Source organism: Acomys russatus, chromosome 16 (genome assembly GCF_903995435.1).
Source record: "Acomys russatus chromosome 16, mAcoRus1.1, whole genome shotgun sequence".
NCBI lineage: Eukaryota > Metazoa > Chordata > Mammalia > Rodentia > Muridae > Acomys > Acomys russatus.
Genome location: NC_067152.1, coordinates 32385831 through 32402049, shown reverse-complemented (window position 1 = coordinate 32402049; position 16219 = coordinate 32385831). Strand labels below are relative to the sequence as shown.

Sequence of the window (16219 nt, the reverse complement as noted above, 5' to 3'; positions counted from 1 at the left end):
ACACAGCGCTCTGGGGACTCATGCTGTACAGGGGAGGCACACACAGCGCTCTGGGGACTCTCGCTGTACAGGGGAGGCACACGCAGTGCTCTGGGGACTCACGCTGTACAGGGGGAGGCACACACAGCGTTCTGGGGACTCATGCTGTACAGGGGAGGCACACGCAGTGCTCTGGGGACTCACGCTGTACAGGGGAGGCACACACAGCGCTCTGGGGACTCTCGCTGTACAGGGGAGGCACACGCAGTGCTCTGGGGACTCACGCTGTACAGGGGAGGCACACGCAGCGCTCTGGGGACTCACGCTGTACAGGGGGAGGCACACACAGCGTTCTGGGGACTCACGCTGTACAGGGGAGGCACACACAGCGCTCTGGGGACTCTCGCTGTACAGGGGAGGCACACGCAGCGCTCTGGGGACTCACGCTGTACAGGGGGAGGCACACACAGCGCTCTGGGGACTCATGCTGTACAGGGGAGGCACACACAGCGCTCTGGGGACTCTCGCTGTACAGGGGAGGCACACGCAGTGCTCTGGGGACTCACGCTGTACAGGGGAGGCACACACAGCGCTCTGGGGACTCACGCTGTACAGGGGAGGCACACACAGCGCTCTGGGGACTCTCGCTGTACAGGGGAGGCACACACAGCGCTCTGGGGACTCTCGCTGTACAGGGGAGGCACACGCAGTGCTCTGGGGACTCACGCTGTACAGGGGGAGGCACACACAGCGCTCTGGGGACTCATGCTGTACAGGGAGGCACACGCAGCGCTCTGGGGACTCACGCTGTACAGGGGGAGGCACACACAGCGCTCTGGGGACTCATGCTGTACAGGGGAGGCACACGCAGTGCTCTGGGGACTCACGCTGTACAGGGGGAGGCACACACAGCGTTCTGGGGACTCATGCTGTACAGGGGAGGCACACGCAGCGCTCTGGGGACTCACGCTGTACAGGGGGAGGCACACACAGCGCTCTGGGGACTCATGCTGTACAGGGGAGGCACACGCAGCGCTCTGGGGACTCACGCTGTACAGGGGGAGGCACACACAGCGCTCTGGGGACTCATGCTGTACAGGGGAGGCACACGCAGTGCTCTGGGGACTCACGCTGTACAGGGGGAGGCACACACAGCGTTCTGGGGACTCATGCTGTACAGGGGAGGCACACACAGCGCTCTGGGGACTCAAGCTGTACAGGGGGAGGCACACACAGCGTTCTGGGGACTCATGCTGTACAGGGGAGGCACACACAGCGTTCTGGGGACTCACGCTGTACAGGGGGAGGCACACACAGCGTTCTGGGGACTCATGCTGTACAGGGGAGGCACACGCAGTGCTCTGGGGACTCACGCTGTACAGGGGGAGGCACACACAGCGTTCTGGGGACTCATGCTGTACAGGGGAGGCACACGCAGCGCTCTGGGGACTCTCGCTGTACAGGGGGAGGCACACACAGCGTTCTGGGGACTCTCGCTGTACAGGGGGAGGCACACACAGTGCTCTGGGGACTCACGCTGTACAGGGGGAGGCACACGCAGTGCTCTGGGGACTCACGCTGTACAGGGGAGGCACACACAGCGCTCTGGGGACTCTCGCTGTACAGGGGGAGGCACACACAGTGCTCTGGGGACTCATGCTGTACAGGGGAGGCACACACAGCGCTCTGGGGACTCACGCTGTACAGGGGGAGGCACACACAGTGCTCTGGGGACTCAGGCTGTACAGGGGAGACACATACACACAGCGCTCTGGGGACTGTGGTAATTGAACTTCAAAGTATTTGGCAACAAAGGAGAATTGGCTGAGCTGAGACCAGGGCTCCCCCCGAGGTCTGGATCCAGGCCACCTCCTGGAATTGGGGTTCAGGGAGTCGAGGTGTGTGGAAATGAGCAGGGCTAGGTAACAAGCTGCTCAACTTTCACAGACTGTCACAAGCCTAAAAGAGACCAAGGGACCCGAGGGCAGGAGCGCATAGCCAGAGACATCCAATGCAAGGGGGGTCTGCATCAGTCCTCGCCCCAGAGGCCTCACCAGGCTACTCTCTCTCCAGCCCTTTGCTGCTCAGCTATTGTTGACATGCTCTGATCCGACTGCTTATCTGTGTCCATTAGGAGCATTAGCACCTCATTGCCTGGCCCAGTGGAGCCAGACAAAGGGAAAAGCCACTGCTGCCGCCTACTCTAGCCCTGCTCCCTCGTGCCCCACCCTTCCCAATCAGCTTTTCAGTCCTGTCCCGTCCTACCTACCACAACCCCACCCCACCCACCACAACCCCACCCTACCTCAGCCAAGACAAATGGGCAAGAGGTCCCCCTGTCCTCCAAGGAGAGGCAGATTCACAGAATAGGATATGAGGGAGAGTAGGAGCAGGACTGGGTAGGAGGCATAAAAAAATCCCCAGCCTTCAAGATATGTCTATCTTGTGAAACAGCCATGGCCAGGCTGGGCAAGAGAAGCGAGAGTGTGCTCCAGGGCTGCCAGGGTGTGTGTGTGTGTGTGTGTGTGTGTGTGTGTGTGTGTGATGGGCAGGGCCTGTCTGCCTGCTCACCCTCTGTCCACACTGTGCTGCTGACTGGACACGTGCTCCTAGGAGGAACCCAGTGTGCATCTAGTCAGGCTGTGGACCCAGAGCAGCTGGTGGTGCCTGGTAGGACGCAGGGCCATGCCCTCTCTAAGGGGCAGTGGGGTCCTCAGGTGCCTGTTCTGGGATTGAAGAGGCAGATCTGATCTTTTTACTGGTTTTGTCCCTTTTAGTCCCTGCCCAAGATCCCGCACCCACCAAAGCTGGCTGGGTGGCTAAGTGCATGGCTCAGTTGACAGAGTGCTTCCCTTAAGAGCAAGCCTTCCAGGCCAGGCATGGTGGCGCATGCCTTTAATCCCAGCACTCAGGAGGCAGAGGCAGGCGGATCGCTGTGAGTTCAAGGCCAGCCGGTCTACAAAAGGAGTCCAGGACAGCCAAGGCTACACAGAGAACCCCTGTCTCAAAAAAACAAAACAAAACAAAACAAAACAAAAAAGAGCAAGCCTTCCTAGGCTCCTTTCCTAGCGCTGAATAAAGCAAGGCATGACAGCATATGCTTGCAATGCTGAGGCAGGAGCATCAGAAGTTCAAGGTCCTCCTCTGCTACCTAGTGAGTGAGGCCAGCCTGGGCTACGTGATACATGCTTCAAAAGGAAAAAAGGGAAAGTTTGCTAGGTCTTGGGGCTGTACTCAGTAGGGAGGTTTGGAGCACAGAGGCGGAATCCTGAGCTGAGAACCCCAGGGACCGAGTGTCATGTAGGGGCGTTGGGATGCACATCTCTGAGCTCAGTTGTTTTATAGAGAAAAGCGTGTCAGTGAGGTCAGTGTGCATAACGTGAGTAGCACTTCATGAATGTTGAACATTTGATCAGATCGAAGACCCAAGAAGTTAATGACGTGACTGTGGTCACAAGGTCAGAGTAGACAAGAATGGGTCTGTGTTGTACCCACCTATGCATATGGCATGACCTTTGTATCTGTCACTCACATGTACACACACACATGGGCCACAGGTCCCACTCCCTACCCCTGCCCTTCAGTGCCCAAGGCCTCTGCCAGGAGGTAGGGGAGGGAGAACCTCCCAAGGCCCAGTTCTCATGCGGCTCTGTGACAGGGATCCTGTGTCTCGCCCCTCAGGTCTTCACAGGCATTTTCACGGCAGAGATGGTGCTGAAGCTGATCGCCATGGACCCCTATGAGTATTTCCAACAGGGCTGGAACATCTTTGACAGCTTCATCGTCACCCTCAGCCTGGTGGAGCTGGGCCTGGCCAACGTGCAGGGGCTGTCAGTCCTCCGCTCCTTCCGTCTGGTACCCAAGACCCAGGGGCTGGCGGGGATGGGAGAAAATACCCTAAGGGGCCAGAAGGCAGAGAACTCGGCTGCCCCATGCATGTCATTTGACCCTCAGAGTCTATACCCGTAAACTAGGAGAAAAAGGATCCTTCCTTTTATGTAGGGCTGGGGTCAGGCACCAAAACGATGGCCCTGGGAATTGACATTAGATGACCTTGGACTTCTGCCCCATGTGCGGCCTGAAGGACTGTTAGTAAGGACTTCAGGGCTTAAGAATCACTATTTTTCTCTATCCCTAGAAGTTTACTCCCCACCCCCCCTTTTTTTACTTTATTATGGGAATTTTCATGCAAACAAAAAGTGGAGCCAAAATATAATAGCTCCTTGGGTATCTGTAACCCACCCCCAAAAGCCATCAGTATACTGTAATTTTATTTTCTTTGTTTTTGTTGTTTGTTGTTGTTGTTGTTGTTTCTCGAGACAGGGTTTCTCTGTGTTAGCCCTGGCTGTCCTGGACTCACTTTGTAGACCAGGCTGGCCTTGAACTCAGAGATCCGTCTACCTCTGCCTCCCGAGTGCTGGGATTAAAGGCGTGCGCCACCACTGCCCAGCAGCATACCGCAATTTTATCTTTTTTAAACAATTTCAATGTTATATATGTGTGTCTGTATGCCATATGTTTGTGCTGTGGGTGCTTGCAGAGAGGCCAGGGAAGGATGTTGGATCCCCTGGAACTGGAGTTACAGGTCTGGCAATGAACTGCCAAATGTGGGCGCTGGGAACTGAACTCGGGTCCTCTGGATGAGCAGCACGTGCTCCTAACCACAGAGCCAGCTCATCAGCCACACATGCTGCGATTCTTGTCTCATTTTCTTTTATTGAAGGAAATATATTAAAGGAAATTCTGGTATACAGTCTCACTTGTAAATACTTGGAACTTTATATTCAATGGCTAAGGATGTGTTTTTAAACATGGATAACAGAAGGCAGTAGGACATAAGTACCCATCAACAGAGAGGCACACAGAAGCCCTGTTCCTCAGGAGGGTGGGCTTTCAGACTGCCGGATATTGCTGTTTTTCCCCGGGGCTCCCTGGGGTTGGTTGGTGGCCCCCAAATCTTATGCTTGTATTCTCCCTGCCCGGCAGCTGCGTGTCTTCAAGCTGGCCAAGTCATGGCCAACGCTCAACATGCTCATCAAAATCATTGGCAACTCAGTAGGCGCGCTGGGCAACCTGACCCTGGTGCTAGCCATCATCGTCTTCATCTTCGCCGTGGTGGGCATGCAGCTGTTTGGCAAGAGCTATAAGGAGTGTGTGTGTAAGATTGCCTCAGACTGCAGTCTGCCCCGCTGGCACATGCATGACTTTTTCCACTCCTTCCTCATTGTCTTCCGCATCCTCTGTGGGGAATGGATCGAGACCATGTGGGACTGCATGGAGGTCGCTGGCCAGGCCATGTGCCTCACCGTCTTCCTCATGGTTATGGTCATTGGCAACCTGGTGGTAAGTGAAGCTGTCCTGGGAACTTCCTGACTCTTACCCAGGGAAATACATGAAGCATGTCTGTTTTCCCTTCTTTCTCATTTGAGGGGCCCCTTGGTTCTAGGTACAGCTATACAAAGTTGTTGGTGTTTAGATCTCACTAGGCAGGCCTAATGGTTGTGGGCACCATAATTCCAGCATTCAGGAAGCTGAACTGGAGGGTCTCTGGGAGTTCAAAGAGAGCATGGGTTACTTAGTGAATGCCAGGACAGCCAAGGATCTATAGGAAGACTATCTCAAAACAAACAGACAAAAAATAGTAGGGGTTGGAGAGATGGCTCAGCGGTTAAGAGCAGTTGCTGCTTTTAAAAGGGACTGGGTTCAATTCCCCATCCCCAATTCCTAACCATCCGTAACTCGTTTCAGGGGATCTACATCCTCTTCCGACCTCCTCAGGCACCAGGGGTACTCATGTGGTACACATGCATACCCTCGCAAGCAGGCAAAACATACATAAAATAAAAGGAATACATCTAACTTTAAAAAGTTTTCCATGAGCCGGGTGTGGTGGCTCACTCCTGTAATCCCAGCACTTGGGAGGCAGAGGCAGGTGGATCGCTGTGAGTTTGAGGCCAGCCTGGTCTACAAAGTGAGTCCAGGACAGCCAAGCCTACACAGATAAACCCTGTCTCAGGAAAACAAAAATTTTTTTCTTTTTTCCTATCTTCCATGCCCCACCTCCCGAAATGGTAATTCTATATGAGTGAGCTTCAAAACGTTATGCTTCCCAGTCAGCAGGAGTTTCTTAAAACGGGTTCCTGGCTCCAGCCCTGGGGACCAAGAGTAAGAATACCACATCCTGTCATTGTCCCTGGTTCAGAGATACTGTTTGGTTTTGAGACTCACTTTTATAACCCAGACTGGCTTACAATGCTCAGCAATCCTCCTGCCTCAGATTCCTGAGTGCCATGAGTATAGGTGTGTACTTATAGACTGTATTTGGGTGTGCGCCCAGGGCTTAGTGGGGGGGTGGAGGGCTGTATATGGAAGCAATGCAGGCAGGACGGAGGCAAACTCATGGTCTAGTCGGCCAGCATTTCTGTTGCTGGGCCAGTCCGATTCCTCCCCTTCTTGGGACAGAGGTTGGGTCGCTCCCTTCAGGGCTCCTTAGTGCTGCACCCAGCTGGCCCCTGTGGTGGCCCAACTTGCCCTGGGCAACAGAGGGTGGAAGACGCCCGCCCGTGTGTCCCCACAAAGGCTGGAGGAATCTGTAGGCTTCTCAGAATCTGTTAGTGCTTCTCAGATATCGCTGAGCTCTGGCTGGGGGCTGATGCCGATGGGGGAGGGGGTGTTACCTCAGCTGGAGGAGACCATGGGACAGCTACAGGAGAGAAATCAGGCCTGCAGTTCCTGAGAGAGGGTTCGATTTTTGGTGTTTGTTTCGTTTCTGGAGACAGGCTCTCTCTGTGTAACAGTCCCAGCTGTCCTGGAACTTGCTTTGTAGACCAGACTGGCCTTGAACTCACAGAGATCCACCTGCCTCTGACTCCTGAGTGCTAGGATTAAAGGCATGTGTCACCACTGCCTGGCTGAGAGAGGGTTCTGAGAGAGTAGAGAGAAAGAGGTTCCTAGGCCAAACTTTGGGGCAGGATTTGGTGTGGGGCAAGGGGCGACATGCTCGAAGTAAAAGTTTGTGAGTGAGGCCGGGTGTGGCGGCACATGTCTTTAATCCCAGCACTTGGGAGACAGAGGAAGTGGGAATATCTGTGAGTTCGAGGCCAGCCTGGTCTACATAGTAAATCCAGGACAGCCAGGCCTGTTACACAGAGAAACCCTGTTTTGAAAAACCAAGAGAGGCCGGGCGGTGGTGGTGGACACCTTTAATCCCAGCACTCAGGAGGCAGAGACAGGAGGATCACTGTGAGTTCAAGGCCAGCTTGGTCCACAAAGTGAGTCCAGGACAACCAGAGCTACACAGAGAAACCCTGTCTCAAAAACAAAACAAAATAACAACAACAACAAAACAAAAAAACCCAAGAGAGACAGATACACACACACAGAGAGAGAGAGAGAGAGAGAGAGAGAGAGAGAGAGAGAGAGAGAGAGAGAGTTCTAGATTTCTCCCTATGTACAGGAGCAGTCAAGAACATTTTGCATTGCTTTGTTTGCTTTGTTTTGAGGCAAGGTCTTGCTATGTAATGTGGCTGTTCTTGAAATCAAGATCCTCCTGTCTCAGGTACTCAAGCATTGGCTCTGTTTCCTCTGTGGGATCTCAGGTCGCTGGGCTTGTGTGGCGAGCCATTTTACACCCTGGACTGTGTCCCTGGTACATGGCCCACAATAGTTTTAACCTCTTTTTCCTTGGTTTTCTACCTGGACAACGATGGTGCCAATGGTGGTGATAATAAAGTTAGAAGGCACAGGTGTCCGTGATGTGTGCCCTCCTAAGTTCAGGGAGGTCTGATGTTAGAGGTGGGTGGTTTTAGGTTAATGATTATCATAGTAAAATCGCCAGCCACCTCCCCTTGGGCGAGGGGCCCGGGGAGGCTGCAGCCATTAGCCTAAATAAAGCATGCAGTAACCCTCCTCCACCAGCCAGGTGAGGCAGGGAATACTGTCTCCACACTGCAGGAGGGTTGCCCAGGGATACCCAGGCCCTGAGATGCTAATCCAGGACCACAGCCTGGGAGTATGGCTCTAGTAACCATAGCTCCCGTAAGAGTGGCAGTGATCGCACTAACCTTGATGTCAGCAGCACTTGTTCAGCATTTGCCCAGAGGCCTGCGCTCAGTCTGGGTATTTTCTCAGTCCTCACCACCATCCTGGGAGGGCTGGACTGACGTGTCTATTTCAGAGACCAGGAAGCAAAAGCTCAGCAATAACATATCTGAAGCCAAGTTGTCTGGCTCCAGAATCTGCAGGCATGGCATTGCACTGACTCCATGTACTGTTTTACACACACACACACACACACACACACACACACACACACACACACACACACACACAGACAGCCTGACTCTTTTCTAGCCCATCCCTGTGACTCTCCCAAATTGCTCGTACACACACACACACACACACACACACACACACACACACACACACACACACACCCTGACTCTTTTCTAGCCCATCCCTGTGACTCTCCCAAATTGCTCATGCTCAGAGGGCTTGGAGCAGCCTATGAGGACAGCGTGCTCATTTCCTTGGGCACCGTCTCCTCTCACCCCTCTCCGTCCTCAGAGAAGCAGGTGCCTGCCAGAGGGCACCAGGGCACCCCACCAGAGTTCATGAGTTCTCATGCCCTCTGCATCTATGGCACCTCATTACTTCCTCTGGCTTACTGTGAAGAAGGAAAAGAGACTAGAACATGGGTACCCCACCCCATAGAGCCCCCCAAGGGAACATCCCTTCCCTCTTCTGCCCCTCCCCCCCACTGCCTGAGGAGTCTATTTCTGTCTCAGGCAGGAGCCGTGTGCAAACCCTGCTGACCCAGAGAGCAGCTAATTCCCATCTCAGATGTGTTTCTGGCAACTGGATGTCCTCTCCCCAGAGGGAGAAGAAAGACCAGTAAAATATGGATGGGGGCAATGGCAGGAAGCTATGGGACGTGGTGTGCTGACTCCGAGCACATTTCCCCTGGAAAGGATTTTAATATAATTTTTAAAGCTACCATATTAACCCGCTAGTTAAGACAATGACGAGAAGGCCTTGGAGGACACTGACATGCCAGGCAGCGGACACATGAAGACAGCCAGGGACAGTGGATTCTCACACATAAGCTCCCTTACTCCCTCATGCCCAGGAGAGTAAGAACTTGGCTATGCCCTTGTCAGGCAGATGCTGTGACCTCCCACCCTAGACAGCTTCACCCTCATCCTGTTGTTCAAAGACGGGTGGACTGGTGAGAGGGAAGGGCCGCCATATTTCAAGCCTCCCAGGATACAGTTCTTCTTGTAGCATAAAGGCATGGTGCCCTCTAAGTTGTATAATGACACCAGAAACCCGAGATCCAGTCCTGGCCGTGCTATCCCGTCTTACGACAAATCATTCCGTCTCTTTGGGACTCGGGATTCTTTTTCTTTTTTGGTTTTTCAAGACAAGGTTTCTCTTGGCTGTCCAGGATTCCCTCTGTAGACCAGGCTGGCCTCGAACTCACAGAGATCTGCCTGCCTCTGCCTACCCAAGCGCTGGGATTAAAGGCCTGCGCCACCACCCCCGGCTTATCTTCTAGTTTCTATTTCCACCTATATCCACAGTGTTAGGTTTGTCTGATGATCAAAGGCCTGCTTCTAGTAGGCTGTTGGCTCCCTGAGGCCACACGGCTGGTGTGTAGTCCTTAGAAAATAAAACAGAAGACGTGAAGAGGCTAACCTTTAAGACCTCTGTCATCCAGTGTACCCCACAAACCCTGTCACTGCTTTGAGCAGCAGGGTGCTATAGCAGGTGTGAGCTTCAGTACGGACTAGCAGCCTCCCTCCCACTGACAACCATGAGTACCTCACCAGGAACATCCTTTTATATTTATGTATTTGTTTGTTTTAGAGACAAAGTCTCTCTACATAGCCCTGGTTGTCTTAGAACTTAGAACTCACTGTGTAGACCATGCTGGCCTTGAACTCACAGAGATCCACCTGCCTCCCTAACGCGGGGATTAAAGGGATGCACCACCACGCCTGGTAGTTGGAATCCTTTTAAGTGCACAATAATGAGACAGTCTCACTGTATAGTTTTGAGGACCCTACGCTGGATGAAAGTGGTATCCCCGAGACCTGAGCTGGCTTGAAACCCTCTGCCTCTCACTTCCCAGGTCCTGAATCTGTTCCTGGCTCTCCTGCTGAGTTCCTTCAGCGCTGACAGTCTGGCAGCGTCGGATGAAGATGGTGAGATGAATAACCTGCAGATTGCCATCGGGCGCATCAAGTGGGGCATCGGCTTTGCCAAAGCCTTCCTCCTGGGGCTGTTGCACGGCAAGATCCTGAGCCCCAAGGACATAATGCTGAGCCTTGGTGAGCCCGGGGGTGCTGGGGACAATGAGGAGAGTGCTCCTGAGGATGAGAAGAAGGAGCCGCCCCCGGAAGACGGGGACAAGGAAGTAAAGGACAATCATATCCTGAACCACGTGGGCCTGACGGATGGTCCCCGCTCCAGCATCGAGCTGGACCACCTCAACTTCATCAACAACCCCTACCTCACCATCCAGGTGCCGATTGCCTCTGAGGAGTCTGACCTGGAGATGCCCACAGAAGAGGAGACTGATACATTCTCGGAGCCTGAGGACATCAAGGTGAGCTCGTTGAGCGTCTGGCCGCAGAGGCTGGGGGCCAGTAAGACCCCAGCTTTACATCTTTGTTTAACTTTAGATGAGTCATAAAACCTTCCTGACCCTTTAGCTCCTTCATCTGTGAAAGGTTCCTGCCCTGTGATGTTGTGTTGCGTTGGCTCACGTATATGGTCAGCTCTCTGTCATGGTGTCATGGAGACTCTTAGAGTAGGTACCAGGATTGCTATAATTGGCCAGGCCAAAACTCAACCTGGGCCCTTCCTGCCACCAGGTGGCATTCTTGGACAGATGCTCCCATCTGTGGCACTTCGGATCCACTACTGGGGCCGACAAGGATTCTCTTAAACATCCTCTGGGCTTGAAGCCCTGCCAAGCCTTTGCCGCACATATGTTCAGATCTGGTCTGCAACCCTGAGGCCCCCATGCTGACTGAAAGTGGCATAGGCATCTATTTCTACAAAGAACTCCTCTGGGGCTGTTCCAGTCTTCCTAGTGTAGAATAGGGTACCAGGTCCAAGGCAAAGATCTGAGGACAGGAGTAAGAGAACCCAATGGGAATTGGGAGACGCAGGCACTGGTCATCCTCAGAGTCAGGGACTCTGAGAATTAACACATGATGGAAGCAAGGGACACTACCCATGCCACCCTTCAGGCCCGGGCCTGGCAGAGTCCTCGAGCCTAGTGAACTTTGCCCTAAAAGCTCCTGACTCCTTATCCCAGCCCCCAGCTCACACCAGAGGCTTGAGTGCCTGCTGTACTATAAATACCCCAGGAAACACAGCACCAACCTCGACCTCAGTATGAGGAACCCAGAGGGGGAGGGGGAGCTGGAGAGCAGTAGGGCCATGGCTCTGGGAAGGCAAGAGGGCTGAGGAGCAAGCAGAGTTTAGAGGGCAACCCTGGGAGTTGACATATAAGAGTGAGGCCAGCAGTCTGCTGTATGCCCCTATGGACAAAATGCTCCATGCCTCAGTTTCCCTTTCTGTCAACTGGCAAAAAGACCTGCCCACTCTTGGTTTTCATTACTAGTACCCTAGAGCTTCACACACACACACACCACACCTTCATGTACACACACGCACCCATGCATATGCAATGCACCCATACACACACAAACCTGCATGCATGCATACACACCCATGTGCATGCACATGTACACACACACATACATACACGCATGCACGCACTTACATACCCATGCATGCATATGCACACAAACACCTGCGTACACACACACACACACACACACACACACACACACACACATACACACACACACTGAGGATTTGGCCTGAGACAGCACCAGGAGGCGGGGAGGAGGCCTAGCCAGGCCAGAGCACCAGCCCCCACACCCTACCCCCACCACGATCAGATTCCCTTGGCGCCACACTGGAGCCTTGGCTGAGGAAAAGTTTTCCATCCTTTCTGGATCTCTCAGCCAAACAGACCCTGGGGGTGGGAAGGCTTGGACTCTGGGGTCACCATGTGCCTGCTTTCTGCAGCTGTGGCAACCCTGATCTATCTTGGCTCCATTTCTAATCCTTGCCCGCTGAAAAGCACCTTCAGGCCTCTTTTCTTCTGCTGACTCCTTCCTGTCATATGTGTCCACACCTCCCAGGAACCCCCTGGGCTGAGCCCCCACCAAGCCTCCTCGTTCTTTCACTGTGCTTTCCAAAGTTTCACCAGTGCCAGAGGGCAGGATCGAGGACATCTTTGTCACTAGGGAGCTTTTGCCCCGGGTACAGTGGTAGTTTTCAAGGGCTGAGTGAATGAATGAATGAATGAATGAATGGCGCCTCCTTTACCCTCTTCTCCTTTCGCCCCGTCTCACATACTACCCTACTACTGGGAGAAAGAGGGGATCTCTTGGGACCCAGGAGTCACGGTCCCTGTGGTTCCCCCCACAGAAGCCACTACAGCCCCTCTACGATGGCAACTCCTCCGTCTGCAGCACAGCTGACTACAAGCCTCCGGAAGAGGACCCTGAGGAGCAGGCTGAGGAGAACCCAGAGGGGGAGCTGCCTGAGGAATGCTTCACTGAGGGTGAGGACACAACTGCGGACCAGCCTCACGCCCAGGCCCGAGGAGAAAACAGAGGGTTTTCTTCTTTGGTTCTGCTCACTTTGTCTTACCTGGGGAGCCAAAACCCGAGGCCGAGGGGCACTTTTGCCAGAGCCTAGGTTGGACGAGATGGAGGACCATGGGGACAGCTGGGGTCCTGAGCTTGCTGGTGAAGCATCTTCCCTTCCTGTGTCAGTCATAGCAGCAGTCATGCATGGGTGGGATGGGCTGTAGCGGGAGTACCTGAGCCCCCCATGAGGAACAGATGGAGCCAGGTGTGGGGAGGAGGCGAGGCCCCAGTCCCCGGAGGCAGCATGGCAAAGGGATGGGGAGAGGCACATCCTGAGACATCCATTGGCTGGTGACGTGTGCCGCCCTGCCTCCCAGCCTGTGTGCAGCGCTGCCCCTGCCTCTATGTGGACATCACCCAGGGCCGGGGGAAAATGTGGTGGACGCTGCGCAGGGCCTGCTTCAAGATTGTCGAGCACAACTGGTTTGAGACCTTCATTGTCTTCATGATCTTGCTCAGCAGTGGAGCCCTGGTAGGTACCCTGCCCCGCCCCGCCCCCCAAGGACAGGGTGGGAGCAAAAGGCTGCCTTGCTCCCTAAGGCTCCTACCCTTTTGTACCAAGGATGGATGCAGACAGGACACTGCCAAACCCAGGGGATCTAGTGAGGGACTCGTTTATGCTTCTAGATGTTCTAGAAGGCATTAACTCTGTGTGTGTGTGTGTGTGTGTGTGTGTGTGTGTGTGTGTGTGTGTGTGTGTGTGTGCGCGCGCGCACGCACATGTACCGGCCCAAGGTGGACAGTAGGTGTCTTCCCAGCTGTTCTCCACTTTTTGCAATGAGGCATCGATTCTCGCTGAACTTGGGGCTCACTGTTTGGGGGAGTCTGGCTAGCCATCTTGCTCCACAGATTTCCTGTCTCTGTCTCCTGAGTGCTGGGGTTACAGTCAGGCTGCCACTGCCCCCTAGCTTTGATAAATGGTATAGATATGGATATATAGACAAACATGTTTCACGTCTGGCAATCTGACCTCCAATCCTCCTGCTTTCACGACAGCTGAGGCATCTCCCCAGCCCAGCATTAGTTTCTTTCTTTCTTTCTTTCACGTTTTTATTTGTCATGATTTATTCAGGTTACATCCCAATTGTCACCCCCTCACTGATATCCTACCATTCCCACCCTTTCTCCCTCTTCTGCCCTATTACCTTCCCATGGTTTTCTGACTGGAGGGCCCTCCTCCCCCACCATCTGACCACACCCTGTCAGGTCTCATCAGGATAACCTGCATCCCCTTCCTCTGTGGGCCCACAAGGCCGCCCCACCAAGGGGAAGTGATCAAATCGCTGGCACTAGAGTTCATGTCGGAGGCAATCCCCACTGCCCTACACACACAAGTGGAGAATGAGCTGCCGCCCGGCTGCATCTGAACAGGGGTCTAGGTTCTCTGTCCTTGGTTGGTGCGTCGGTTTGCGCAGGGTCCCTGGGTCCAGATCCGTTGGGTTTGATGGTCTCCCTGTGGAGCTTTTAACCCCTCTGGGTCCTTCCATCCCCCCGACTCCTCCATAGGACTCTCAGCACTCCACCCAGAGTTCAACTGCAACTTCCAGGAACTGTCCCAATACCCCGCTGGGTGTGGTCTCTCAGATGACATCTCCATTGGGCTAATATCCACTTATAAGTGAATAGATGCCACAGCATTAGTTTAGTTTCTTTTTCTTTCTTTCTTTCTTTCTTTCTTTTTTTCCTTTTTTTTTTTTTTTTTGGTTTTTCGAGACAGGGTTTCTCTGTGTAGCCTTGGCTGTCCTGGTCTCGCTCTATAGACCAGGCTGGCCTCGAACTCACAGCAATCCACCTGCCTCTGCCTCCCGAGTGCTGGGATTAAAGGCGTGCACCGCCACCACCTCCCGGCCTCAGCATTAGTTTCTTAAAGTAAGGAATAGGGCCCCCAGTCCCCTCAACCAAGGAGGAGGTAGATGGGGGTGGACAAGACTGAAGCTGCATCACTGTGGCCTCCCAGTGGATGGTTGAGAACTAAGATGCTTTCCCTAGCAGGAAGCTTGCCCCTCTCAATGATAGGCTGGGCATGGAAGATGCTCAGGGGTAGCCCAATCTACCTCCCAGCGGAGATCCCTGGGGACCGGCAATAGCAGGCAGGATGGGGGAATAGAGGTTGCTGGCCCGGCGTCTGAGCCCCTGGCCGTTGAGGGCTGTACTGATGTCTCCAGGCCTTCGAGGACATCTACATTGAGCAGCGCCGAGTCATCCGCACCATCCTGGAGTACGCCGACAAGGTCTTCACCTACATCTTCATCGTAGAGATGCTGCTGAAGTGGGTGGCCTACGGCTTCAAGGTGTATTTCACCAATGCTTGGTGCTGGCTTGATTTCCTCATCGTGGACGTGAGTCATCCCCCCACCCCCACACCCCACCCTGGGGTCTGGCCACACAGCCAGATGTCAAGGTCTTTAGAGAGCCCAGGCCCTGGGAACTAGGACCTATCCAAATACACAAAGAGTCAGACCCCCAGGTCAGCACTGTTCCCTAGAGATTGGTCTCTTGCTTCCCAAACACTGTGTCCCAGGCCCGGCCCTTATGATCCCTGCCAGTGTAAGGCAAGATTTTCATATGCTCTTTGATAGGCACACAGGAGATGTGTACTGTCCTTACTGTTTATTGTCATGGGTGGCATTATTGAGGTGATGCTAGAGGCCACAGGAATACTCAGTATCCACCGGGGATGGGGGTCTACAGGAGACAAACAGAAACTGGGATTCCCCCCTTGTATGTGTCCCAGGCTGAAAGAAAGCGAGGGACCCTCAACCTCCTGAACACACACTTCTTGCAGGTTTCCATCATCAGCCTGGTGGCCAACTGGCTGGGCTACTCTGAGCTGGGGCCCATCAAATCTCTGCGCACGCTGCGGGCCCTGCGTCCTCTGAGGGCACTGTCCCGATTTGAGGGCATGAGGGTGAGTATTGGGTGAGGGGGTGCTGAGGAGGGCTCAGGGTTGAGAGGAGCAACGGCCCATGGGTCTGGGTTACAAGTTGCAGCAGGCAGAAGGCTCAAAGTATTGATGGTTGGACCTAGCTCCAGGAAGCCCCGCTCCCACCACAAGCTCTAGCACACCCTTAACTTATCTCTGCCACCACGAGAGGGCAGCAGAGGCTGCCTTAGTGGCCTGGGAGGCTTGAGGCAAGAAGAGGAAGGTCTACCTCAGATTGGGGGCCCCAGGGCTAAGAAAGCATGAGCAAATGAACAAATATCTCTGCTTCACCACTGAGCCTGCCCTTCTTCAGCATGAAGCCATGCCCTTGGGCTCAGGGGCACTTTAGGAAAGATCCCCATAGGCCTGTGAGAGCAGAAGTGACAGGTGAACACAAGGCCTGGGCAAGATCAGTGGGAGTCTCTCCCACCCCTCCCACCTCTTCACCCCCTCCTACCCCCACTGCCACCCCACCCATGACAAGAAATCTGCTGGGAATAAGACTCATTCTAGAGCAGTGGCAGGCTTAGCCTAAGCGTCCTGCCCTCCTCCCCAGTTCATGTAAAATGCTGACCCAAGG

At 54.0% G+C, this 16219-nt stretch overlaps 1 protein-coding gene across 1 annotated transcript in view; it reads left to right on the top strand.

Moving 5' to 3' along the window:
* The window catches only part of Scn4a (sodium voltage-gated channel alpha subunit 4), a 36078-nt gene that overhangs the window by 13268 nt on the left and 6591 nt on the right, over window positions 1–16219 (top strand). Inside the window, exons 12-18 of the mRNA XM_051158902.1 lie at window positions 3661–3834; window positions 4966–5322; window positions 10112–10588; window positions 12493–12628; window positions 13034–13188; window positions 14882–15055; window positions 15502–15624. Of these exons, the coding sequence (XP_051014859.1) occupies window positions 3661–3834; window positions 4966–5322; window positions 10112–10588; window positions 12493–12628; window positions 13034–13188; window positions 14882–15055; window positions 15502–15624 (1596 nt within the window). The remainder of the gene's footprint in view (window positions 1–3660; window positions 3835–4965; window positions 5323–10111; window positions 10589–12492; window positions 12629–13033; window positions 13189–14881; window positions 15056–15501; window positions 15625–16219) is intronic.